This window comes from Balaenoptera ricei, chromosome 1 (genome assembly GCF_028023285.1).
Source record: "Balaenoptera ricei isolate mBalRic1 chromosome 1, mBalRic1.hap2, whole genome shotgun sequence".
Classification (NCBI taxonomy): Eukaryota; Metazoa; Chordata; class Mammalia; order Artiodactyla; family Balaenopteridae; genus Balaenoptera; species Balaenoptera ricei.
In genome coordinates, this window is record NC_082639.1 from 193,420,312 (window position 1) to 193,448,299 (window position 27,988).

General features: G+C 44.5%; 1 protein-coding gene across 2 annotated transcripts; it reads right to left on the bottom strand.

The window, feature by feature from the left end:
• Positions 1-34: 34 nt before the first annotated feature.
• Positions 35-27,972, bottom strand: KLHL12 (kelch like family member 12). 2 transcript variants are annotated; one of them, XM_059943609.1, is made up of 12 exons: positions 27,908-27,972; positions 25,549-25,792; positions 19,590-19,743; positions 18,338-18,555; positions 13,951-14,100; positions 11,658-11,772; positions 4,451-4,557; positions 3,460-3,655; positions 2,867-3,025; positions 2,457-2,555; positions 1,572-1,758; positions 35-1,430 (listed from the first exon to the last, which is right to left on the bottom strand). In XM_059943609.1, the coding sequence occupies exons 1-12, from the start codon at positions 27,970-27,972 to the stop codon at positions 1,304-1,306; spliced, it is 1,821 nt and encodes a 606-aa protein (XP_059799592.1). In that variant the 3' UTR covers positions 35-1,303. The 2 variants fall into 2 exon arrangements, with proteins under 2 accessions (XP_059799592.1, XP_059799583.1); XM_059943600.1 differs by lacking the exon at positions 27,908-27,972 and adding an exon at positions 27,514-27,611 and having other exon boundaries at positions 25,549-25,782.
• Between the last annotated feature and the right edge of the window lie 16 nt (positions 27,973-27,988).

Sequence of the window (27,988 nt, forward strand, 5' to 3'; positions counted from 1 at the left end):
CCCAAAATGTCTGCAAGAGAGGCACTTGAGACCATTGATTTTCAATATTTTCTTAAAAAAAATACAAACAAAATGAACTTGAGGTCAGTACAACTCAGGGAAAGAGGAATAAAAGGAATTTCAGAGCAAAGAGAAAATGCATCCTTCTTTAGGTGATCACGTCCCCACACTCCCAATACCCACAGAGCAGGAATGTCACTGCACAGCACAGGGGAGCCTTGGAGGGACAGCGGGTACCGAAACTAACAAAAGGATTTTAGTTCTCGTTGATTATTCTGTCCTGGGATGAATAAAATCCACTTTAAAGACAGGGAAGGGGCGTTCTAATAGCAAAGAACTACATGTACAAAACACAGCAGTAAAAACCACACCTTAGCAGAAGTATGCCCTTAAAAGAATGAGGGAGTAATCAGGCAGCTGAACTTCTAGGCGGCTGCCATCCCCGCCCCTCCCCCGCCCCCTCTAAACAGTATGGACGCATAACAGTGGAGTGAGTAGTATTTGATTCAACAGAGGAAGACCTTCCCCGTATAGATGAGTCACGGCAGGGAGGACTACTGTGAAGTCACAGGAACTTCTGGTTTATCCCTGGCCCACTGAAGGCCCACTTCTCCTCCACCTCTGCTCACCTAACATGTGCTGGCTCTGTTACTCTCTCAGTCCCCAGGGCCCAGAAATACCAGGGGGCCACGGAAAGACCCTCAAATAACACTCCCTCCTCAGCCTTCCAGCTGTTGCAGGTTCACTCACATTCCACCACGTTCAGCTCCCTTCCCACACTCTACACCCAGCTCTGACGCCAACCCTGTCCCCCTCTCCCCAGGCCCCCGAAGTTTTGACAGGGCTCTTCCCTCTGTTTTCCTCCAGAACGGAACTGTGTTGCCCCTGCTACCTGTAGACTAGGAAAGCTATTTATTGTTGTAAAACAAGAGTTGGTATCCTTCCAATCATCGAGGCTGGATACTGTCCACACCCCGGCGCTCATACTCACCTTAATTCTCTGCAACACGCGAGGCACAACTTAAATGTATATTCTCCCAAGCGCACGCTGAGTCAGAAATGAGGAGAAAGCGCCCCCGCGGCCGGGAGGAGAGGTGGTCTGGCCTCTCACACCCACTCAGTGTGCAGTCTCCTCCCCTGAGGGTCGGCTGCCCACCCTCCTCCGGGACAACCACCAGCGCGAGGGGCGTCAAATAAGCACAATCATCGCGGCACTGGTGCCTGTAATCACCCTGTGCACACAGTGAGAAACAGACATTCTGGAAAGGATCCTTGGTTCCCTGCAAACTGTCTCTGGGACCGGTCACTTCTCGCGGAGAACACACACGCCAGCGTCGCAGCGCTGGGTTCCCATGGAGGTCACGACCTCCCAGCTGTCGATGATAGGGTCGTAGCACTCGATGCTGCTCAGCAGGGAGTTCCCGTCGTAGCTGAGGGGGAAGAGTCGGGACTGAGCTCTGCAGCCACACGGCCCCCTCCCACACGAGCCGTCTCCCTCCCGAATCAAACCCCATCGCCACCCCAAATGCGGCTCGGATCACACCACCCTGGATGACTGGTTTAACCCTCACCCTGCAATTGCATAAAGTCTCCCCCGAAGCACTGTGGCCCCGACGTAGCATCGCGGGGTGGTCATGCTAGTGACCGTTGTCCAGGAATCGGTGCGAATGTTGTACGCTTCGACAGAAGAAAGGTGGGCTGTACCATCGAATCCCCCCACCACATAAATATGGTCATTCAGCAGGGCTACTCCCGCACCTGGGGGAGAAAAGGTACAGCAAATGAATACTGCTAAGCTCAGGATCTGAATTCTAGAAACAAAACAGTGTCACTGACGGCTAGCTGAATTCCAGAATGGCCGAGGGATGGGGACGGGGCCAGACAGGCCTGGAAGAATCTAGTCCAGCACAGGTTACCCGCCTGTAAACCCTCTTGAACTGGCTGTCATCTTCACCTTCGTTAATTCACAGCCCAACCCTTATCAGGAGAAAAGAAGGAAGCGGAAAAAAGAAGGCAATAAAGGGAGGAAAGGGGTTGTGACTGGCTCTGGAGCACATCTAGCCCAGAGGAAGGGTGCTCTCCTTCCTGTACCCCAGCCTGGGGGCTCAGGAAGCCCCTTCGCTGCACACGCACATTCCCTCAGGCAGTGCGCACCATGTGCACAGAGCAGGACTGGCTGCTAGGATGCAGGGAGGGGCCCAGATGCAAGAAACGAGTCAGACAGGAAGCCTTCGCCCTCAGACTGTACCCTAGTCAAAGTTTAGGCTGCCTTTAGTCTCACTGTATTTAGAGACAACAGGCTGGAGGAGAATGGACCTGACTCACGTCTCCCTCTGTCTCCAGTGAAGACGGGGCTGCAGCCCTGGCCCGATGCCTGGCCTGTGGCTGCACCCTCACCGCACATACAAGGTTTGGACAGCTCCGTCTGTTGCCCCCCCAGATCTGACTGGTCTTACCAGAGCGCTTGGTGGCCATCGGTGTGACATTAGTCCAGTGTCCTGTATGGGGATCATATTTCTCAACTGAATTTAAAATATTCAAGCCATCATATCCTCCTGAAAGACAAAGCAGAGACCACTCCAGAAAGAATGGTAAGTCCTTATGCCCATTCCCATTCTGCCTTTCTCAAGTGTTTCAACTAAGTCTTTTAGTTCCAGTTCTCCCTCAAGGGTTCCAATAATCCAAAAAGAAATCTGACAGTACCCTGTTTTCTGCTTCCATGAAAAGGAGAATCCCAGTTAATGAAAAATATACTGCGATAGACCGGGGTTTCAGTGGAAGGAAGTCTGTGAACGTCAGTCTGGTAAAAAGGATCCCACCCCGAGGCTGCCGCCCATCAGTTCTCCCCGCGTCCCAGCCCGCACACCTAGGCAGTAGATGACCCCGCCGGCCACCACGAGGCCGGCGCCCTCCCGGGCCGTCTGCATGTCTCCCAGCATGCTCCACTGGTCGATGTTCGGGTCATACCGCTCCATACTGGTGTGACGCCTGCTTCCGTCAAAGCCCCCGGAGACATAGATCATATCTGCTCGGAATGAACAAGTCACAGCTATTAGAGAACGAGAGCCTTCTGATAACTCTTTTCTCTACAGATCTCCCACAACTCTTTCCAACGTTTGGGGGCAAAAACAAGTGTTTTTTTAAGGGACGAGTCAATTAAGTCCTTTTTAAAGAGGACAGCACAATCGAGACATGTAAAAAGAATGGGGTAAGATGGAACCTTCAGAAACATTCCAAGACTAGATGGGAATTTGCAAAAATACAACTAGTGCCAATTCCCCACTCAGCACACTGTAACTCGATTTACCAACTCTGTTGTCAGCGTTGAAACACCCATGGGTATTTCCGAAAGCAGAAAGGCGTATCTGATCTTACCAGCAGCCTCCACATTTCACAGAGAGGCATGAACCCCGATCCAGCCACCCCACAGTGCACACGCCGCCCTGCGCACCAGCCTACCTCCTAAGGTGGTGGCCCCAGCCAGGCCGCGTCGGACAGTCATGGGGGCCGCAGAATACCAGACTCCGTCGTCGTCAGCCGTGCAGTCTAGACACTCCACTGAGCTGAGGCGGGAACGGCCGTCGTAGCCGCCAAGCACGTAGATCCGGTCGTGAAGGGACACTGAGGCCACGTAGCGTCTCTTCCGAGTGATGCTCTAGGATTCAGGAGAGAAGAGGTCCCTCTGTCATTTCAGTCACGCCAGACTTAGGCCTCACCTTCTGCTGTCCGTCCTGTTTTTATCTATGCACCTCTGCTTCTTCACCTGTCACTGTGCAGCCTTCTGAGCAGAGGTTCATCTGCTGTCTGGATGAAAACCTCTCGCTTCTTCTGTTGCTCTAACAGATTAAAGCCTTCCGTACATTTGCCTCCTTCCAAGGCTTCCAAAGGACCTAATGTCCTTCCGTTATCCAGTACCCGATTCCTTTCTATTCCATAAGGCACTGGGCTAAAGACCGACATCCTTCCATAAAGTAGAAAGCTATTACCACAGTGCTATCTAAGGGCCAGGACCCAAAGACCCGAAAAGTTACGAGAAATGATCAAAAGATATCCAAGTTTTCTCAGAATTACTATTGTTCATTCAGCACTGAAACAGAGACACACTGAAGGAGAGAGATACAAACTTCCAAGTTCCACTGGACGCCAGTTCAGCGCAGCACAGCTTAACACAGTGTTCAGGTTAACAGAGCACGAGGGGAGCACCCTGGGAGTTGCACAGGCAGCTCGGGAAGGCGCGGGAATGGTGGCGGCCAGCTGAGTGTAACTTGACACAGGGTCACTAATATTTCTGATGTCTAATTAGTCAATAACTAACTACTGTAACTAAGTGTTGTGAGGAACATGATGCTGTTAACCAGGCTTTTCTACTCTAAGGGCTGGATTAGTTATGATCTGGAGTCAGGGACTGCATTTAAGCTCTTTCCCCAGGCTTGGTTCCACCACTACTTACTGGCAAAAAGCTCCACTCCTGAGTCTTGGGGTCATACTTCTCTACCACGTCGATGGGAGACTGCTGGCTTCCAAAGCCCCCGACCACCAGAAGCACTTCGTTGGCTCCTGAGGACAAGGGAGAAGGAGAGAGTTCACTTTCCCATCGCTGCTGGGTAACTCCTCACAGGGAAGGAGAAGGAGAAACAGGGCTAGGATACCTTGTTCTCTGCAGCCCAGAGAAGCCATCTGAAATAGGAGATTCCTCATAAGCCTGCCTAATAGGAAATTATTTCTTCCTGAGAACCTGAATCTCTGAAATTTAAATTTCTGGACAACATTAAAACTCCGGAAGGCAAGCTTGAACACACCCTACACCATTTCAACCCATCTAGACAACTCTGGCTGCTTTCACAACAGGCTCCAAGTGCAGGCTGGAGGCTGGAGGAGCTCTCTGCCCTTCTCACCCCGTAAAACTCAAAAGGGGAGTTTTTTTGTGATGGCCAAGAATGCTCTCCTAACCTTGTCCCCCAAAAGTTGAGAGTTGTGGCTTAGGAACCAAATGATAGATTAAAAAAATCTTTTCCATGACTTTAATTTTTCCAAATTAGCCAACTATACGACCACATTCCCTACTAATTCATCAAAACTGCCAGGTAATCTAAGACTAGGCTTTTAAAGGGAGTCTTTTTCTCTACTATTTTCCCAAACAAGACATTTTGATAGCTTTTATATCGTCCCCTTTCCCCTAAGGACTTATTTGGATAATATTATTCTGATAGTATTTCTTTTGAGGAAATCCCCCGTGTATTGCTCTACTGGAGAGAACACTTAGCTGGAGCATTTAGGGAAATTCAGTCACCAGGAGGGCATTTTGTTGACCTGGACTTGAAAGAGCAAATGTAGTACCTTTAAACTGACAAGAAATACAGACAAGCCCCTAATGAAGTCACGGCTGTGACAAACATCCACAGCTGCTATGACCATCAGGGGAAAGCTCACATACCGCTTCACAACACTCAGCAGGAAGCACGCCACCATCACTTATGGAGTATTCTCGCCGAAAAATTGAGGCTGAATCTTGAATCTTATCAAGCGTCTAGTCTAACCACCAGTTTACAGGCAATATAGGGGACAGAAGAATGTGTTAAATGAGACTACTTGGATGCAGTCAACAAAATCTAGACTGTGGGAAATTCTACAGGTTTCTTCAACAAATAAATTACAAAGGAAAACCAAAGCAGGAGGGAAAAACCTATGGATTAAAAGAGACTAAACAGGACTTCCTGGTGGCACACTGGTTAAGAATCTGCCTATCAATGCAGGGGACACGGGTTCAATCCCTGGTCCAGGAAGATCCCACATGTCATGGGGCAACTAAGCCCGTGCACCACAACTACTGAGCTTGCGCTCTAGAGCCTGCGAGCCACAACTACTGAGCCCACACGCCACAACTACTGAGCCTGCGTGCCTAGGGCACGTGCTCCGCAACAAGAGAAGCCACTGCAATGAGAAGTCCACGCACCGCAACAAAGACTAGCCCCAGCTCGCCGCAACTAGAGAAAGCTCACGCGCAGCAACAAAGACCCAACGCAGCCAAAAATAAATAAATAAATTAAAGCCCAACAAAACATATGTGGAAAAAAATAAAGTTTCGAAATAAAATAAAATAAAAGAGACGAAAGAGTGCTATGAACTCAGTACAATGTGTGGGCCTTGTCTGGATCCTGATTGGAGCAACTGAAGTGTCAAAAACAAAGAAAAATCAATTACGGGAAAACTGAGGAAGTGTGTATGTGTACTTGATATCTGATGAAGATAAATGCTGGGTTGTGTGTTTCTTATCTTTTAGAGATACACACAAAAGCATAATATATATGGATGGAATTTTATCCTGTCTGGGATTTGCTTCAAAATACATAGGCTACGAGTTGATAATTGTTGAAACTGGACAATAGGTGTGGGGGAAATGCTTATATTATTCTGTTTTTATACATGTTTGAAATTTTTCTTAAACCCACACATAAAGCATGGACTTTAACCTCCCCCTCTGAGAGGGCGCCTGTCTGTGAACTTGCCAAATAAAGTACGTGGCCCCTTCTCCAAGGTGAGCAGCCATCTCCTTTTAGGAAACGAAGCACGTGAACAAAGGGCCCTTTTGTGCGATGCAGGTTTTCTTTCTGGAATCCCTCCAGGCTGCGGGAGGCCAGGGCCTGCGCTGGCAGCACCTCCCCGCCATCTGCCCCTTTCTCCTGCCTCTGACTTGAGCAGAGGAGGTGAGACAGAGATGACTCCCGAAAGCACCCACAACAGCCAAGGGGATTTTCTACGCTTCGCACGTTAAAAAAAACTCCATTGATTTTCAGCATTAATTTCAAAATCTGGAGGACCAATAGCACTCCCGTTGGCTGCACGTTTCTCAGTAAACGTCCTGGTAACCCTGCAGCCACAGAGGAACGTGGACAGGGTGTCAGCGTGAGTCGCTCAGCGATTTATGGCTCTGAACCCTGGGGCTCCTAGACCACTAGAGGCTGGGGTGTCCGAACCTCTCTGCCAGGAAGACCTCTTTTCATTACTTTCCCTGAAAGAGCCTGTGTTTTAAAAGACTGCCTGCCACGTGAGTGTAAGTGGTTAACTTCCCCACTGTGGCCGGAGTTGATGTCGGTGCCAACAGAGCTTTTGATAAGGACGAGAGGGCCAGTGTCTTAACGCTGAAAACATGTAATTTTAGTCAATTCTGATGTCTGTTTAGCCTGTGTAGCTTTTTCTAGCACAAAAATGATTTTCTTTTAAAAAGTTTAAAAAATAACTCAAGGGCTAGTATGACTGCCATCCTCATTCACGTTACCCACCCTTTGGTTAAAAAGATTTAAGAATTTTATGTCGTGTGATTATAAAACATATAATATATAAAATACATTTTCACTGTTAAAAAGCTTAAAAAGAAAGTGTTATGAAAAAAATTTAGCTATAATTCCACAATACAAAGACACACCAAAACATAAGATTATTTCCTTCCAGTTTTGTTTCTAAATATTTATACAACATAAATGGGACCATATTGTAGTGCATCCTGTTTTTATTTCATTTTCTCAAGATATTAACAAAATCCTTTAATATATGATTTTAATATTCTTAGGCATTTCAGGAGTTCATGATTTGGCATTATAAATAATCACATATAATGCTATGATAAACATCCTTGAATATGAAACTTTTCCCAGTCATTTTCTTAACACAGTAATGGGAGGGCTGCCTAGTGAAGAACGTGAACCTTAAAGAAATCTTTTGATCTATATTATAAAATACTGAGGTTGAAACAAATTCCATTCCCACCAACACTCTAAAGGTGCCAATCCATTCTACTCTCTGTAGCACTGGTATTGTTTTTTTATTCTTTGATACTTTGGTAGGCAAAAAATTGTATTTATTGTTTTAATTCTTGCCTTATCACTGCTAAGACTTTATAACTACTCCGGCTGAATCTCGCCCCTTATATTTAGCAGGACTCCCCTTCTGTGAGCCGTACACTCAAGTCTCTAGTGTTTGTTTCTTGCATGCATTTTTATGAGCTCTTTGCATGGAAACAACTTTAACCTTTTGCTGTGCCTGCAGCAGATTTATTTTCCTGATTTGTCTTACAATGTTGTACATGATTTTTATTTAGTCAAGTACACTGGCCTTTTCTTTTGCAACTTCTTCTATTGCTTTGTGCCTAGAAAGTCTTCCTCCCTCAGAGGAACTCCTAGGGTTTCACTGTCTTTGGACCCTCAGCTGGGACCACTACTCCAGCAGACTTACGAATGTGAGAAAGAGCCAGGGAAAGGGCTGACCAGAAGGAAGTCTGTTTGTTCTCTGCCAAGGAATGTGGCACTTGTCAAGTTAGATTTTTATCTTTATGATGAGGAAAATGTGTCTAAAACACCTGATAAGAGCAGTGTGAAAAGGCACATTACTCACACCGAGGCCTCCTGACAGTGCCACGTCACTATTTTTTTGGGGGGAGGAGGGGAACGTGTGTGCGCTGGGGTGTTTTGTTGGAGGAAAGTGCAGACAGGTTGCAGGACTGCTAAGAACAGGTTCAGGGACCGACATTTCCATGTGCTCAGAAAAGAAGCCAGTGACAAAGTAGGAACTACAATTTCTATTACATCTTTTATGAGAGAGTAATGGGTAAGATTAATAGTTAAAACAAAATCCCCACACATTATTTGGCATGCTATTTTTCCTCAGCTGTATATTTAATTTCCTTATGCTGTATGCAAAGAGCCATCATCCTGGTAACTGGCTTAGCAACCTCTATGAATAGAGACGGGCAGAGGATAGGATGGCTGGAACAATTTACTTCTAAGGTACTAACGTGGAGATGCTAAATTAAGAAGCTAGTAGGGTACAGTTTCATTATTTCCTTCCTAGAACTTTGGAAAAAAATGACCTCAAAACTATGAGGGCATGTAGAATCATATTCTAATCCCTCAAGGTCAGGACAATAAGCAAGTTCTCTGAGCAAGCAGGAGCTTTCTGCTGCCTGTTCAAAGAAAAGCAGGAAATGCACTCTAAAGAACCTTCTGGGTTTGGTGGTTCACACAAATTTTCATTGGACTTAGTTCGGTTTAACAAGCAATTATGTACTGGCTGGGACACTTCTGGCTCTACAAGAAAGAAACACATCTTCTGTATTGGAAAGAACTCTAGTGGCTGAATTTAACTCCTTTCATATGCCGAAGAAGAAATGGTAATCCAGAGAAGCTGAAGGACTTGTCCAAGTTCAAACAGCACGTTAGTAGACTAACAGAACTGGGAGTAAAAAATCAAAGTAAGCGAAATGTCTTGTCTCCTAGTGCCAGATTCTTTCCACTACATCACTGGCCCTCCTGGTACTTATAGAATATATATTTGTTATTTCCTCTGTAAGCTTATAGTAATAACACGGAGGTATATAAACAAAACATTAGTAGTTAATATCCCCCCCGCAATCTCACTTTATTAAAGGTTAGTGTTTATCCTGTGTACATATCGTTTGTTTATGCTCAGGCAAACACATATAGGAGTTTTTGCCTCTTTCTTTTCCCCCACTCAGTGTACACAATTAATCTTACGTGTATCTGACTCAATGCTTTTAACAGTTTTGTGACATTCTATGGTACAGCTGTGCTATAATTCAGTCAACCATTAATCCCCCCCTTTACTTGGCATTGTTGTATTCATTTTTTTCTGGATATTAGCAATTTCTAGTAAACGTTCTTATGCATATATCTTTCCTCAAATGTGCTTATTTCTGTACTGACACACTGTTTCTACAGTACAGATTCCCGGAGGTGGGACACACAGGGTGTGCCCGTTTTAAACTCTAGTGACTACCTTGTTCTAATCTGCGGCTCCAGACCTCCTAGTGGAGCATCTTTGAAGCACAAGGTGTTCCCTCACACGTCCTCCTCTGTGTGCCTCTGTGTGCTACCTGTGCGCCTCCCATGCCGCCTTCTGTGGGGTCACTGCTCTTCTTCTTGTTGATACGTATGGGTTCTTTTTACAGTAGAAATGTTAACCTTTTGTCATACACATTGAGTACATTTTCTCCCAGTCCCCATCTTTTGACTTTACGTCTTTTGCCATCAATTAAAAAACCCAAAAAATCCCAAAAAACTGATGTAGTCAAGTAACCTTGAAGAGTTCTAGGTTTTTCTGTTTTAGTTAAAAAGGGGAGTAGAGGAAAGGGAGGTTGCTCTCTCATGGATACAGAATCTCAGTTTTGTAAGATGAGAAGAGTTCCTGACACGGGTTGTACAACAGTGTGAATGTATTTAACACTGCTGATCTGTAAACTTAAAATGGAGACGATGGTAAATTTTATGTTATGTATATTTTACCACAATTAAAAATAGAAAAAAAAGGCTCCTACCCAGAAGTTATACAAATAATTTTCGTATAATTTCTTCTAATATTTTCATGATTTTTCACTTAGTCCTTCAGTCTTTTTTAAAAATTACCTTTTCTATTTTTTCAATTTATCTTGTGTTGATTACATATCTCTGTATATAACAAGCGATACAGATCACATTTTGTCATCTCCCAGGAATTAACAGAACAGCATCCCTTTAAAAACAACAATAACAAAAAGTAGTATCTCTGGGTGGTAGAATTATGGATGACTCATTTATTTATTTTTTGCTTCTCTGTATTTCTAAAACTTCTACAGATATATACTACTTATGCCATTAAAAAATGAGATAAATCATCATTCTACTTAAATCTATCAATGAAAGGCTTAATTATCAATTAACACCTTAGCACACATGAGTCCACAGTCAGATAAGAGCAAAAATAGGAAGTGATAAAAACAAGATACCACCCCATATACACAGAGTAATTTATAACCTATGAAATGCTATCACACACAGTATCTAGGATCCTGGGACAGTGAAATGGAAGTGACGTAACATTTGAGCACAGATTACGTGCCAGCTGCAATGTCAGGCATCTTACATGCGTGATGTCATTGGGCCTCCACAACAACCAGTGTGATAAGACATTAGCGTCCTCATTTCAGAGGCGAAAGCGTTGGCTCAGACAAGTGGACACCCTGCCCAGGCTCACAACCAGCCAGTCACTGGCTGGGCTGGGATCTGAACCCAGGTCTGTCTGCTGACATGGCAGCCTCCGTGCACAGCACTCACGTGTGTCGAGAGCCCTTCTCAGCCTTTCACTTGCTCTTCACGACAACCTTCAAGGGAGGAGCTATGATGACCCCCATTTTACAGATGAGGCAACTGACACAGAGAGGCTGAGTTTCCTGCCGAACACCCGGCAAGTGGTAAATGGGGACCCGCACCCAACCCACAGTCTGGCTCGAGTCCAGGCCCTTGACCACTGCATGCCATTGCCTCTGACCACCCTGGACTCCTCTGCAGTTCACCACGCTGTTGCTTCCCCTTCCTCTTTTCTCTTCACGTGGAGAAGGGCAGAGGTGCGGGAAGCAGACCACTTACTCACTACATGGCATTTGAGATATTTCTAATTCACAGGCTCCAAATATACTGAAATACAGTGATAACTTATGTTGCATAATACTTGACAATTTATGAAGTACTTTCACACACTTTATCTCATGTAATCCTCCAAAGAGTCATGTGAAATAGAAGGGAAGATATCCTTGGTTTAAAGGAAAAAAAGCTCAGGGTGGTAAAGGGACTTGTACAAGTTGACACAATTAATACAAGATGCCAGCTTACCTAGACGCGCCCTTGTCCTGGGTCCCTGCATCTGACTGCGCAGCTCAGGCCGCAGGTGAAACTTCTTTGCTTCATCAACGAGGTCCCTGCACTGTAAACTACAGCGGATGAAAGGCTGAAATACAGCAGGTAGGAGAGTGAGCTGCAGGACCATATCTAATAAAAGCATAAATGGCACATATAAAGAATTAAATTCTTAACACAGAAAACCAGTTTCCAAAGCTCTGTGGTTCCAGGAGGGCTGCTGGTAATAATTATGCTGCGGGTTTCCAGAATGATTAAAAAAAGATTTTTTTGAATAGATGTTACATGATTCAAAGGTATGTGAGGGGTATGTGAGTGGACTATAAGGAAGAAATTACAAACAGGAGACAAAGAGTTTGAGATGTGACACTAACCACCGGCATCTTTTCTAATGCGAACGACTGCAAAGCTGTGTCTGTAATTAACTTCCAAAGAGACCAGGGCTGGGCCAGAAGCAGGAGCACACGCGCCGCCCGTCCAGGCCTCACCTACACATTACAAATCAGCGGCCCCCAGGGTACCGTCCAGGTAATGCGCATGGTGAAGGTCAGAAAACACACCACCGAGATCTCAGGCTGGAGAAACACTTATAAACAAACACGATATGATCCAAGTTGATATTATTGGGTTGACCAAAAAGTTCGTTCGGTTTTCTCGTAAGCTGGCTCTAGTAGCACTTAGCTGTCTTTAACTTCATTCGAAACAATTTTGTCAGACTGTATTGTGACAGCTGTCGTATCAGCGTGCATTAAAAAAAAAATACTAATCAAAATTGGTGAATTTTTGTGTAGCCATTTTAATACTGAAGACGGAAGAAAAAAAACATTCTTGGCATATTATGCTTTATTATTTCAAGAAAGGTTAAAAACGCAACTGAAACGCAGAAAAAGATTTGTGTAGTGTATGGAGAAGGTGCTGTGACTAATCGAATGCGTCAAAAGTGGTTTGCAAAGTTTCATGTTGGAGATTTTTCACTGGACCATGCTCCACGGTCTGGCAGACCAGTTGATAGTGATCAAATCGAGACATTCATTGAGAAAATCAACGTTATACCACGCGGGAGATAGCCGACATACTCAAAATATCCAAATCAAGCATTGAAAATCATTTGCACCAGCTTGGTTACGTTAATTGCTTTGATGTCTGGGTTCAGTATTAAGGGGAAAAAAACCTTCTTGACCGTATTACCGCAAGCGATTCTCTACTGAAAGGTAACAAAGATGTTCCGTTTTTAATTATTGTGACGGACGATGAAAAGTGGATAGTGTACAACAATGTGGAATGGAAGAGATTGTGGGGCAAGTGAAATGAACCACCACCAACCACACCAAAGGCCGGTCTTCATCCAAAGAAGGTGATGTTGTGTATATGGTGGGATTGGAAGGGAGTCCTCTATGATGAGCTCCTTCCTGAAAACGAAATGATTAATTTCAACAAGTACTGTTCCCAATTAGACCAACTGAAAGCAGCACTCGACAAAAAGCATCCAGAATTAGTCAATAGAAAACACATAATCTTCCATCAGGATAAAGCAAGGCTGCATTTTTCTTTGATGACCAGGCGAAAACTGTTACAGCTTGGCTGGGAAGTTCTGATTCACCTGCCAGACATTGTACCTTAGGATCTCCACTTATTTTGGTCTTTACAAAATTCTCTTAATGGAAAAAATTCCAATTCCCTGGAATACTGTAAAATGCACCTGGAACAGTTCTTTGCTCAAAAAGATAAAAAGTTTTGGGAAGATGGAATTATGAAGTTGCCTGGAAAACGGCAGAAGGTAGTGGAACAAAACGGTGAATACGGTTTTCAATAGAGTTCTTGGTGAAAATGAAAAATGTGTCTTTTATTTTTACTTAAAAACTGAAGGAACCTTTTGGCCAACCCAATAAATGCATCAAACTCCTTTCATGCTGGCCTCACCAGAAGTCAAAAATAGAGACTAGATAAGCAAAGCATCTTTTCCGAGGCAATTTGGAACAATTTCTGTTTAACAGAGAAGGGGACAAAACTTATCATCCAATGTTGCTTATGCAAAACACTGAGGAGCACGTAAAGTGAAAAGACAACAAAGCACAAAATTAAATTAAGCCATAGACTTTCATTTCTGCCAGGAGACTGACTGGCCAAGCGACCGCCTGCAGACTCCCTGCCCCGGGCCCCCCGGGACATGCTTCCCAGGACGCTCGTGCCTCCTCTGAGGTGAGCGGTTCTGAGTTCACGGCACGGAGCTACAAGAGGCGCCCGCAGTCCTGGGTCCTGTGTGACTCACCTCGGCATCTATGACATCCGTGATGTACCTGGGGGTCAGCAGGGGCATACGGACGTACTGCAGCAGGTCCGGCAAAGACCCTTCCCGCTCCTGCTTGGCGTGCTTCACCCAGGTGATGACGGCCTCGAAGACCGGCTCTTCAGAATCCACCTGCGAGTGTGTGACCACGTCGTGGGGCTGCTCTGTAACCTCGCTTCCCTTCCCTTCCCGCCCCATTCCCGCCACCACTATTTCCCATCTCTCAGAAATAAGTAGGCTCTTGGGAAAACAATCGTTTCAGACACAACTTGCTGAGATCATGAAGAGAGTTATAGTCAGACTGGGTGAAAAAAATCTAAAAGAGATAGTACCTAATAGACCATCAGTCACAAATCGGCTTTTAATTCAGAATTTTCCCCATTCCTGAATTTTTTTCTGGTCATTTCTGAAACTTCAGCAGGGGAAGGGGGAATCTGTTGCCCTATTTGAAACTGGCTCTTTTTTTAAAAATTTTTATTTATTTTGTTTATTTCTATTTTTGGCTGTGTTGGGTCTTCGTTGCTGCACGTGGGCTTTCTCTAGTTGCGGCGAGTGGGGGCTAGGCTTCGTTGCGGTGCGTGGGCGTCTCATTGCGGTGGCTTCTCTTGTTGCAGAGCACGGGCTCTAGGCACACGGGCTTCAGTTGTTGTGGCACGCAGGCTCAGCAGTTGCGGCTCGCGGGCTCTAGAGCGTGGGCTCAGTAGTTGTGGCGCACGGGATTAGTTGCTCCACGGCATGTGGGATCTTCCCGGACCAGGGATCGAACCCGTGTCCCCTGCATTGGCAGCCAGAGTCTTAACCACTGCGCCACCAGGGAAGCCCCCGAAACTGGCTCTTAAAATAACTTTTATTCATAGGTGTTGTCTAAGGACCTCCATGCTCACTCTCGGACCCCTCAGCCAAGGCTGTGAGCAGGAACTTCCCTTACGGCATCGTAAAGAGTGCAGGGTCTTCAAAGCACCGTCAATTAGTATTTGAGCAACTACTCTGTATTAGGCACCATGCTATTTGAGATGACACATATAATTAATAATTTGGGGAACTTAGGTCTAAGCTACATATGACAGACTGGATAAGACACACCCTAAAAAACCTACATTACGTCCCCGGACAAGCACAAGGTACAGTAACACCTAGTACCTCCCCGAGACTGACACCTGAGGACTAGGCCTGTGTCCCTCCATCAGCCCCTAGAGTGTGTCTGCTCTGAGATAACTTTCAGAGTGTGACAGTGCCCAGACAAAGACATCACTCTGTGGACTTCTCTCAAGAACTGAAAATACAGAAAATGTTTCAGAATGTTCATTCATTTGATGGATTTACCAAACACCTACTAGTGCCAGGAATTGTGGAGGGTTAATTATACAACGGTGAACAAATCAGACATGAACCTTCCTCTTAAGTGGGGAGATAATTGTTAAATCAGAAAAATGAACAATCCCATTCTGTCATTATGTACCACATAGGAAAAGTACAGGGGCTATGAGACAGAATAACACGAGATTTCTTCATTTAGGCTGATGGCACAGGGAATGCCTCCCTGCAGGAGCAATAGGTTTAAACCTGATGGAAGAGTAGCAGTTAGCCTCGGGGCAGACAGAAAGCACTTGGAAAAGCCCTACAACTGCACTGTCCAACACAGTAGCCATGAGCCACGTGTGCTATTTACATCTACATTAATTAAAATGAAGTTAAATTAAAAATTCAGCTTCGGGAATTCCCTGGCGGTCCAGTGGTTAGGACTCCACACTTCCATTGCAGGGAGCACAGGTTCGATCCCTGGTCGGGGAACTAAGATCCCGAAAGCCGTGTGGTGTGGCTAAAAACCCCCCCAAAACCCCAAAAGTCTGTCCTTAATAGCAATGAATGTGGCCAAAAAAAAAAAAAAAAAAAAAAATTCAGCCTCTCAGTCACACTGGCCACATTTCAAGTGCTCAACAGCCACTTGTAGCTACTGGTCAGTGAACTGGACAGCACAGACACAGGTCCTTTCCATCTTCACAGAACTTTCTATTGGACAGCTTGGGAAACGACAGAGGTTGGTGTGGCAGAATGAATGAGGGAGGGGACGAAAAAGATCAAGCTGGAGAAGTAAACAGAGCATCAGGAGACTGGATTTCACTCTAAACCGTTAAGAGGCTTCAAGTAGGCCAGTGTTGGGCCACACTGATGTCTGGTAAAGATTACTCTGAGAGCCACGGGAGGGCGGTTTAGAAGGGCTAAGAGCTGGGAGGCCAGTTAAAGGCTACTCGGGTCCATCAGGCAAAAGGTGACGATGCTTAGACTACGGCAGTGACGACAGAATCTGCGTAACCAAATTTATGGGACGGCAAACTAGCCCAGCCTACTCACGGGTTACACGAGGTGAGGGTGCAGAAGGGTGGTCATGATTTTTTAAATAAACTTTGGTTAAAGGCAAGGACGACAGGCTAATAGTTCTGAACAGCTGCGTGCTAGACTCTGACACATTCTAGGTTTAAATTAGATATATCCATTTAAAATGGGGTTTTTCAATCATGAGCAGAGATCCTTGATCTTACTGAGGACAGAACAAACTAGAATTGCAGAGAAAGAGCTAAACTGGGAAGAAAAACCCCCAACACTAATGCTTCACTATGGAGAAGATATTCTCCATAATAAATTTTCCCAGAGACTTCGTTAATGTATCAGGCACTGACATTCTTATTTAATGCTCAGAACAGCCCTACGTACTAAGTACGACTATTATCTACATTTTATGGGAGAGGTATCTGAAGGTCAGGGGTTAGGGGACACGCGTCACACAGCCAAGCCCAAACCCCAGTGTGACCCTGAAGCCCCGTGTTGTTTTAAACAACGTGACACGCTGCCTCCATTGTTTCAAGTACTATTGTTTTACATGGTCCAGAGGAAGCGTTAGCCCTGGGGCCAGACATCTGGTTCCTGCTTCTGGCTGGTATATGAAAGAGAAAAAATGTCATTTGCTGAAAAAAAGCAAAGGCCAGTCTCGCTGGACACTTAAGGAAGACCGTACAAAAGAGTTCATCCTGGCTTCTGCAGAGGTCAGTTGTTTGCCCTCCCTGTTCCATCCGGTTTTATCCCCCAGTCTCCACTGTTCTAAAATAAACGGCTGCTGTGACTACTTCCAGATCTGGTCAGATAGAAACACAGCTCACAGCTCCATGGTTAAGAGAAGAGACTGGGGGTGCAGATGGGCGGTGCTCGTCCTGCCCCTCCTGGCTGTGTGAGGGTGATGACTAACCACAGCGCCAGTTTCCTCCTCTGAAAAATGGACACAGTTCTGAGAATTCAACAAGATTTACAAAGGCCGGACCTCCCCAGCAGTCCAGCGGTTAAGACTCTGTGCTCCCAACGCAAGGGCCCGGGTTCGATCCCTGGTCAGGGAACTAGAGCCCGCATGCCGCAACTAAGACCCGGCGCAGACAAATAAATAAATAAGTAAACATTTAAAGTCGTTTTTCATTATTTTCTCAGGAGAGTGAGAGAGGAAAAAAAAATAAAAGAACTCTTAGCCTCCTTAGAGAATCGAATGTCTCCTCACTGGGGAAAACAAACCCAACAGGTGGACCCCTCCCCAGCACTTGGCTCTGCTAGGTGTCTTCCAGAAGCTTCTAACCAGAGGGCTGGAGCACTGGAGAGGAATGCCTGGCTTCCGCGACACGTACAGCCCCTGCTGCACTCACTCCAACGCCCAACCTAACTACAGATCTACACGCGACCACCGCTCTGCGGGGGACTAAGGCTCCCTCTCCGCTGGGCTGCGCCCCTGAGCGCTCTGGCACACCAGGCGGGACCCTGCCGCTTCAACGCCCGGTCCGCGGGGCCCTCTGCTCCCACGGGCGCCAGTCAGCTGGCTCCGGCTCACGATCCCCAACTTCCCGCCCGTCCTCTTCAATCCACTTCCTTTACAATCTCATTTAAATCCAGAAGGTTTTCTTCTTTCCTCTATGGAATTTCCTCCCTTTGAATAGGCTCGTTATTCTCCTGACGCTCAGTCATCATTTCTGTCTGTCGCTACTACTACACTGTGAATTCTCTGAAAACAGGACTGTGTCTTACTCACTCTTGGCTCCCCAGCACCTGGCATGGTGATTGCTGTATAGGAAGACATTCTTGGTAAATGTTTTAAAATGCTTATTCCATACTGTTTAATAGTGATTCTTAACCACTGGGATCACAAATTTTATTGAGGGAGGTAGCGAACTCCCTTCCATAAATATGCAAATACGTTTGGCACGTAATTTCAGGGACATTTAACGAAACCTTAGAGCTTAATATGGACCCTGCTACAGAAGTACAACAACTCCTCCTTGCTTTCTGGTCTTCTGGCCCAGTCCTGAAGAGAGCTAATGCCAAGCCAAGACTGTACCTGGATCTCATCACACTTGATGAGCTTTTCCACCTCTCCTTGACTGAGAAGAATGAATTCTTCATGCTGCACCACTTCAGGAAAATGCTTCTGGCTAAAAACCTCAGCTGCTTGCATCAGATCAACACAGTTGTGAGTTTCCGCAAAGTCCCTGATACCCAGGCAGTTAGAAGGGTCCAGCTGGCTTTCCAAGAACTCGCAGCAGGCTTGCTTCACGCCTAGGACAGACAAAGACAATGAGTCCTTGAGGACACTCGGCCAGATGGATGGGCCTATATTCTTGGATCACAACATCTCCACGTAGTATCAGAGGAACCCCGGCTCAACGCCTAAGAATCAGATTAGAAATTTTATGCTTTGGGAATTCAAATCCTATTTTTGTCTTACGTGCTGTGTGGCCTTCTGCAAGGACTTTACAAATGCCTGCTGCTGCATTAGAACAAGTACGGCAAGACGAACTGCTTCTATGGACACTGCCACAATTAAACAAACATGCCTATAAAACTCTTGGGAGTCAAGCTATAAAACCAACTTAATTTAGCATAGTGTACCTAATTTCTACTCCACATGAAAACTTACTAAAAGACTCCGGTGAAGGAAAAATAGGAGATACTGATAACAATCTCATATTTGTCTAACTGAAAAGCTCAGAGTATAAAATTAATGTTAGAGCTGTGCACTAATGCAAAAACTTCACACAGTTTCAATCATGTATCAAAAACTGAAAGTAAGAGAAACAGAACTGGAGGTTAGGGACAGACAGGTTGGGAACTGGAAGGGGGATCATCTCCAATCCTGTGAAAACTTTACACTTTCACTTTTGTGTGTCAATTTAAATTTTTAATAGATAATTTATATGATTCAACAAATTAAAGGCACAGAAGGGTTTATGTGAATAGCCGCCCTAGCCTCCCTACCCACCTGGTCATCTAGTTCCCTTCCACGGAGGCAACGACGCGTATCAGTTTTCTGTGTTTCCCTGCAGGACTGCTGTGCACATATATGGAAGGAAAGGCATCTATTATCCCCTCCTCCACTTTTTTAAAAACAAAAAGTAAATGCTCTCTTCCAAAGAGCCAAAGACTCACATTTGGAGGCTACTCTATACTGCAACTGAAATCTCAACTTCTGTGCCATGGGCAGTAAACATGAGGCTCACAGTCTGTCTCCTTAATTTTCACGATTAAGTTTACATCACAAACTTTAAACATCTCCAGGGTCACCGTGGCACGAACAAGTTTAGCATCTGTACCTTTCAGCTGAAGCAGGCAGGCTGCAGGGAGCAGTTCCTGGACATTCTCCACCGTCACGTGCACGGTCTCAGTGTACACAAAGTCCAACAGGATTTCCATGGTCGAGGCAGTTAAACCCTGGATATCTACATACGGTTTCCCCTTCTCTGAAAGCTGAAAGTTCAAAGGGTATGAAACCATGGTGGTTATAATTCCACAAGATTAAGGCAGAGTCTCATATACAAGAGCTTGAAGGGACATTAACAATATTAACTGAATATCAGAGGAACTCTGGCTCAACGCCTAAGAATCAGATTAGAAATTTTATGCTTTGGGAATTCAAATCCTATTTTTGTCTTATGTGCTGAAAGATCTAAAAAAAAAGATCGACTATTTTGTTTGATTTGTACAAAGCAAACACGGCATATATTTGTAGCTTTTCAAATAGGGGGGAGCTATGTGTAACCCAAGAAGATACAGAGGTGACACCTTCCTGGAATATTAATTTTACCTGTGAATAATTTTAAATGCTGCTTTCATACTAAAACAAATACAGACGTAACACCAAATAGAACCAAAAGTTGCCATGAGCATGCCACTTGTGTCCATGAGCTCTTAAGATGAAATGCAAACTTCACTGAGATTTCATGCTTGTAGATGCCCCAGGAGTTCCAGCTCCAGACCCTCCAGGATGAGCCAGCACGGCCCTATCTGTCCCTAGACTACACGCAGGTCATCTTGAGAGGGCGTCTGCTGTACCACTGAAGACAACAGGATTGTGTGATACTTTTTTAAATACTGGGTTGACTCTCTTTTGGGATTACCGAATTACTGGTGGTACATTTAGTCTAGACTATATCCTTGGAGTTACGAGTGTAGTTGAGGCCAGATAATCATAGAAAATGGTTTAGCTAATGGTAGAAATCTTCAGTTTTACAGGACAGTAAACTATCTGAAAACTGATTACCTTACAAAAATTTTACTCGATTGTAACCTTAGTTTAGAAATTCCAGTTACTTACAAAATTCCAGTGCACGTCCATTATGAACTAAATGTCTTTATCATCAGCCCAGAACAATAATCAGAAAGTATTCTCTACCAAAGCCAAGAACAAAATAAATCCCTAACAATACAAAAAGTCACCAGTACATTATTTTGGAAAAACATTTTACTAACATTTAACACAGTATGAGTATTTACAAACAGAAACATATGAGTACATTTATGTCAGGAATTTCTTAGTCAATAAACTATATTCCCATTAGCCAAATAGCTTAAATATGTAAATGAGATCACTATGTAATAACTTAGAGCAACTGTAGTATTTCACATTAATATTTGCTTTACAATTTTTCAGGGTGCCTCTCATTTACTATTATTTCATCTGATTCTCACAGCAAACTGGTAAGGCAGTTAGGTCCAATATTACTGCCCTTTAAGACATAAAGGATCTAACGTTCAGCGAAGTTATGTGACTTAACCAAGGCCTCAACTAATAAGCGACAGATCAAAGCCAGGCCTCCTGCTTCACCCTGTGCTCTTTCAGTTGCACCACATTTAAGGAGCAATTTAGGGCTGGAAGAGAATGAAGAAGCCATCAAGTTCAATCACTCTGTTCTACAGACAACCTAGTGAGGTTAGATGGTCACCAGGGTTCACAAAGAATTACTAAGAGAACTGAACCTAAAATCCAGGTCTCTCCTGCCTCCTAGAGAAATGGAAATAAAAACAAAAATAAACAAATGGGACCTAATGAAACTTAAAAGCTTTTGCACAGCAAAGGAAAACATAAACAAGACGAAAAGACAACCCTCAGAATGGGAGAAAATATTTGCAAATGAAGCAACTGACAAAGGATTAATCTCCAAAATTTACAAGCAGCTCATGCAGCTCAATATCAAAAAAACAAACAACACAATCCAAAAATGGGCAGAAGACCTAAACAGACATTTCTCCAAAGAAGATATACAGATTGCCAACAAACACATGAAAAAATGCTCAACGTCACTAATCATTAGGGAAATGCAAATCAAAGCTACAATGAGGTATCACCTTACACCAGTCAGAATGGCCATCAGCAAAAAATCTACAAACAATAAATGCTGGAGAAGGTGTGGAGAAAAGTGAACCCTCTTGCACTGTTGGTGGGAATGTAAATTGACACATTCACTATGGAGAACGGTATGGAGGTTCCTTAAAAAACTAAAAATAGAACTACCATATGACCCAGCAATCCCACTACTGGGCATATACCCTGAGAAAACCATAATTCAAAAAGAGTTCATGTACCACAATGTTCATTGCAGCTCTACTTACAATAACCAGGACATGGAAGCAACCTAAGTATCCATCAACAGATGAATGGATAAAGAAGATGTGGCACATATATACAATGGAATACTACTCAGCCATAAAAAGAAACAAAATTGAGTTATTTGTAGTGAGGTGGATGGACCTAGAGTCTGTCATACAGAGTGAAGTCAGTCAGAAAGAGAAAAACAAATACTGTATGCTAACACATATATATGGAATCTAAAAAAAAAAAAAGATTCTGAAGAACCTAGGGGCAGGAAAGGAATAAAGACGCAGACGTAGAGAATGGACTTGAGGACACAGGGAGGGGGAAGGGTAAGCTGGGACGAAGTGAGAGAGTGGCATGGACACATATACACTACCAAATGTAAAACAGATAGCTAATGGCAAGCAGCCGCGTAGCACAGGGAGATCAGCTCCGTGCCTTGTGACCACCTAGAGGGGTGGGATAGGGAGGGTGGGAGGGAGAGGCAAGAGGGAGGGGATATGGGGATATATGTATATGTATAGCTGTGATTCAGCTATACATATGTATAGCTGTGATTCACTTTGTTATAAAGCAGAAAGTAACACACCATTGTAAAGCAATTATACTCCAATAAACATGTTAAAAAAAAGAAAAAAAGTCCAGGTCTCTGGAACCACTCCTTTAAACAACTTAAATGCAAGGGTATGCAGAACAGTATGGAGGTTCTTAAAAAACTAAAAATAGTTATCATACTTTAGTTCTTAAAAAACTAAAAATAGAGTTATCATACTCCTGGGCATATATACGGAAAAGATGAAAACTTTAATTTGAAAAGATACATGCACCCCAGTGTTCACAGCAACACTATTTACAATAACCAAGACATGTAAGAAACCTAAGTGTCCATCAACAGATGAAAGGATAAAGAAGATGTGGTGTGTATACATATATGTGTGTGTGTCTGTACGTATGTATACACACACACACACAATGGAATATTACTCAGCCATAAAATAGTAATAAAAACAATTGTGCCATTTGCAGCAACATGGATGGGCCTAGAGATTATCATATAGTAAGTGAGGTAAATCAGACAGAGAAAGACAAATACCATATGACATCACTTCTGTATGGAGTCTTAAAAAAATGATACAAATGAACTTATTTACAAAACAGAAATAGACTCACAGACACAGGAAACAAATTTATGGTTACCAAAGTGGGGGGGAGGGAAAATTAGCAGTTTGGGATTAACAGATACACACTACTATATATAAAACAGGTAAACAACAAGGACCTACTGTATAGCACAGGGAACTATATTCAATATCCTGCAATAACCTAAAATGCAAAAGAATCTGAAAAAGAATATACAACACACACGTATAACTGAATTACTTTGCCGTACACGTGAAACTAACACAATGTTGTAAATCAACTATACTTCAATTAAAAAAAAAACAAACTCAAGGGGCTAGGAGGATGAGTGAAATAGATGAGGGAGATTAAGAGGTAAAAACTTCCAATTACAAAATAAATGAGTCACAGAGATGAAATGTACAGCATGAGGAATAAAGTGAATAATATTGTAATACCTTTGAACAGTGACAGATGGTAACTAGATTTGTTGCAGTGATCATTTTATATTGTATAGAAATAATGAATTACTATGTTGTGCACCTCAAACATAGTGTTGTAGGTTAATTATACCTCAGTTGAAAAAGACAAGACCATTTGACACTTTCTTGCCTGATGTCAGTTTTTAAAGAAAGACTATAAAATAATCACTGGTGAGAAAAAAAATAAAAGAGAGTTCTTTTACAGAACTCCACACTAATTCCTGAACGCGCAGAGAAAGAGTGAGGACCGGATGCACAACGTGTAGTGAGCAGCCAGCAGTCCGAGTCCTCAGCGCTTCCTGCTGGCAGCCGTGACACTCGCCCAGTTAAATAAATACCAGCGCTTCTGGTGCTCCTTGGGATACTGTACAGGACAGGGTCTGTAATGTCGCCCTGCACAGGGTCACTTTAAAATTAGCCTGGGGCTTCCCTGGTGGCGCAGTGGTTAAGAATCCGCCTGCCAATGCAGGGGACACGGGTTCGAGCCCTGGTCTGGGAAGATCCCACATGCCGCGGAGCAGCTAAGCCCGTGCGTCACAACTACTGAGCCTGCACTCTAGAGCCCACGAGCCACAACTACGGAGTCTGCGCTCTAGAGCCTGCAAGCCACAACTATTGAGCCCAAGTGCTGCAACTACTGAAGCTCACGCACCTAGAGCCTGTGCTCCGTGACAAGAGAAGCCACTGCAATGAGAAGCCCGCGCACCGCGATGAAGAGTAGCCCCCGCTCGCCGCAACTAGAGAAAGCCCGAGAGCAGCAACGAAGACCCAGCGCAGCCAAAAATAAATAAATATTAAAAAAAGAAAAAAAAATTAGCCTGGATCTGCTGGGGCGACGTGCCAGGCTTCCGCGTTCTCCCCGCCAGCCATGTGCCTGAGCACTGGTTCAGCATCACACACGACTCTGGCTTTACAATTAGAACATCAAAATTAGAATCAAGCTAAGTTAATTCAGGATTAAATCCCCTCTACCGTTTACAAGCTATAAGGCATTTAGCACCTGAGACCTTATTTCTTCATTTGTAAAATGAGACGGTAACAACTACCCCTGGGGTGAGTGGGATGCGACAATCACCTAACACAGCATCTGCCCGTAAAAGGCAGTTACTGACATTTTCGTGACACGATCTCTCCCACCCACTCAGGTCACCAGCAACACCCGCACTGATAAAACACTGGTGGTTGAGAGGATTTTTAAAAAAGTGTTACTGTAATGAGATATGTCAGCCATACATATAAGTAGAGATAAACGATATAATCAACAGTGGTGTACTCACCATTCAAGCTTAAAAAGAAATCAAGACAATTTATTTAAAATTAAAAAATCAGACTTGAGATACTGGGAGCTGAGGTCTGCAGTGCTCCCCTCTGCTCAGCTGAGTCCCTCACGATTCACCCAGCAGCCTCCTTCACATCTTAGCTGTCTTGCCAGGCAATTACTAAGGCAGTCTTTTTCCTAATACTTTGTGAGCACTACCTCTTTTCTTGCCAAGCCAACCTGTTTCTAATTCCCTTGTTAAAGGCTTGTGCTCCAGAGCCAGCATCTTTTTCTAGGTGATACTTCACACACCCACACAGTCAGGCACTAAGCCCTCTCCCTCTCATTTGCAATTACTCTAAAGCCTTCACTGGTAGAATGAAGACTGATTTTCTCCACATATTGTTCGAAGAAATGGGATGAGGACTGAGGCTCACTCCTCTTTCCTTCCCCCCTCCCTCTTCCCCAGTATTCACTTTAAAATATTAAACTTTAGAAGAGGGAAAACAAATTTACAAAACAGTAAGTAAAATCCAATAGCTGGTATTTGTTTTACTACGTGCTAGACATTGTTCTAAGCACGTCATATGTAATTTTCTCAAGTAATTGTAACAGTAACCGTATGCTATTGTGTATTACTATTATCCCTCATTCAGAGATGAGAAAACTAAGGCAGATCTTATCCAGAGTCGGCCCATTTAACACCATACTATAGAAATTCACTATTACATCAAACTTCTACTATTTTATTCAGTGAAATGAGACAACTGTGAAGTGGCATGTGTGAGGTTCCACTTGTGAGGAGATGACTCACCACTTACCTCACTGGTGAACATGGCACAGAAGTAATCGCTGCAGGCAGCCAACACAATCCGATGGGCAGGGAAGTCTTTCTGTTCCACTCTCAGTGTCACATCACAGAGCGTATTGCTCTTCCTGAGGGAGTTCATAGAATTAAGGATGGATTTAGCATGAGTATTTGTCATTATGTCTTTGGGGGCCATAATGCCTCCCATCAGGCAATATGGAGAGAGAGTGAAAGGGATCCTTGGATTCTGCAGGTACAAGAGAGAGAAAAAAAAAAAACAACAATGAGCATATTTGAAGGACTGGAGAAACTAAATATATTCAGTTAGCTTTACAAATTAACGAGGCTCCATCAGACTCAAACATCCACAGATAGGAAGCACTCCTATTCCTGGTATTACCAACACAATCTAGCCACTAACTATCCCGAGTAAAAATGATCTCTTCTTCCTCTGAATTCCATTATCATCGAGTGCCCAAACCACTTGACATTTATTGTAATCAGTACTCAACTGTACTGTAAGTAGAAAGAGACTATACATTTCCTGCCTATCTTCACAAGGCTGCTGTCTCACATGATAAAATGAGAAGATAAAATTTCTTAACGGTGTGACATCGCTATTTTTAATATAACCCTAACCCTTAAGTAGATTAAGTAGGTAAATATTTAGACGGTGGGGACCCTGTTTTATATATTTTTTTCTCTCCTAGCAAGTGTATAATAAATGGTTAGTAATAGAACACAAGAAAAGAAAAACTGCATATTCAACCTAGAGCAATAAAGGCCAGTATCAGTAAAAATAAACTTTTCTAAAGAAGCGCACAAATAATTATTTATGATGACTTCCAACTATATCTGGATTTCTTCTTAAAGTGAAACTTCAAATGAGGACCCAATACCTATACTGAATAATGGAAACCATGCAAGCTTATTTATGAACTTTCTCTTAAGCTACTGAAGCTCTTGTATAGAAGGGTCTCCCTACTCTATTAGTAAACATCAATCAGCATTAACAAATCAGTATTTGCAGTAATTCTTCTATACTAAGAGACAGAGACTTACTAAGATAGAAACCTATCAAAACTCTACTACTAATTTTACGGCCATAGCCAGTCACTTGTAAAGTTCACCTGTATGCATCAATTAAATGAACTCAGTAATATCAACAGGTTACATATAAAAAAGAACCAATGTAAGAAGTACTTTCGTGGTTGTTGACAGGCTTTAGTCCCACTATTTTTTTTTTGTTGTTGTTTATTTGCTTCCAGGACAATTTCTGGGGAATGAAATGGGGTGGTTATTAAGAGAGTCTGTCTTATGTGGAATCCAAAACTTTCTGAAAGGATCCAAGAAAATAAAGTCCATCTATGGTTTTCAAGAGTCCACAACTCACAACCATAATTTCATATGAATAGGAAAAACGAGATCCTAAATTCTCATCTACTCCGGTTTATACTTAGCGTATTATTCTATGAGCGCTCCAACCACTCCGCAAGACCCATTTTACAGAAAAGGTGATTCATCAAAGCATAAGATGATTTTCAAAAAGATTTTCCTTAAGTCAACTTAGTTTCAACTCTGGAGATGTGAGAAAGGTCTGCACAGACCCCCTCCCCCCCTTTACGGTGAAGACTTTCTCGGGGGGTTACGACCTGGCTCGGCCTGTCAAACCAACGCGACCCCAACGCGGCTCCGTCTCCCTCCCGGGGTTCTCGACCTCCGCCCTCCGCCCCGAGGTGACCTGGCCCAGGGCTCCCGCGAGCCTCCCGGTGGAGCGGCTGCGCCGCGGAAGCCTTGGGCGGCGTCGAATTGCGGAGGGGCCGCCTTCCCGGCGGGCGAGGAGCGATGCTGTCCTACCCGACAGCCTGCAGGCGGAGGTCTGGGCGCTGGACGCCAGGAAACTCCTCCTCGCCCGGAGGGGACGACGGTGGGAGAGGCGGGAGGGAAGGGCGTCGGCCGCCGCCCCGGAGCCACTCACCTGCGCTCCGGCCCGTGGGCTGGGCGCGGGGCGAGCTGGCGGCCCGGGAAGAACCCAAGCGCCGCCGCCCCGACCCGGAGGCTCAGGCGCGGTCCCGGCGGCCGCGCGCTGTGATGACGCCACGCCCGCCCGCGTCACGTGAGTGGCCACGTCACGTGACCCGCGGGTGCGCATTGCCGGCTTCTGCGATCCTGGAGAAAGCAGCGAGGAGGGTTCGGGGGACTGGAGACGGAGAACTGGGGGCGGAGGGGTGTTCGGGCGCGAGGGCCGGGGTGCAGCCCCAGCCAGGTGACCGGCTGAGACGATGTTCCGCAGGGCCGCGAGGCGCGGCGGACTGAGAGGATTCCAGCGATTTCTAAGCTAAGGGGCTGACTGCAGGGCGTGTTTTACCTGACAGGTATTCAGGAGCCCTCTCACGTCGAGAAAACCCACGGAGGCTTCCAATTTCTTCACTTCCATTGTCCACAATGGCCTT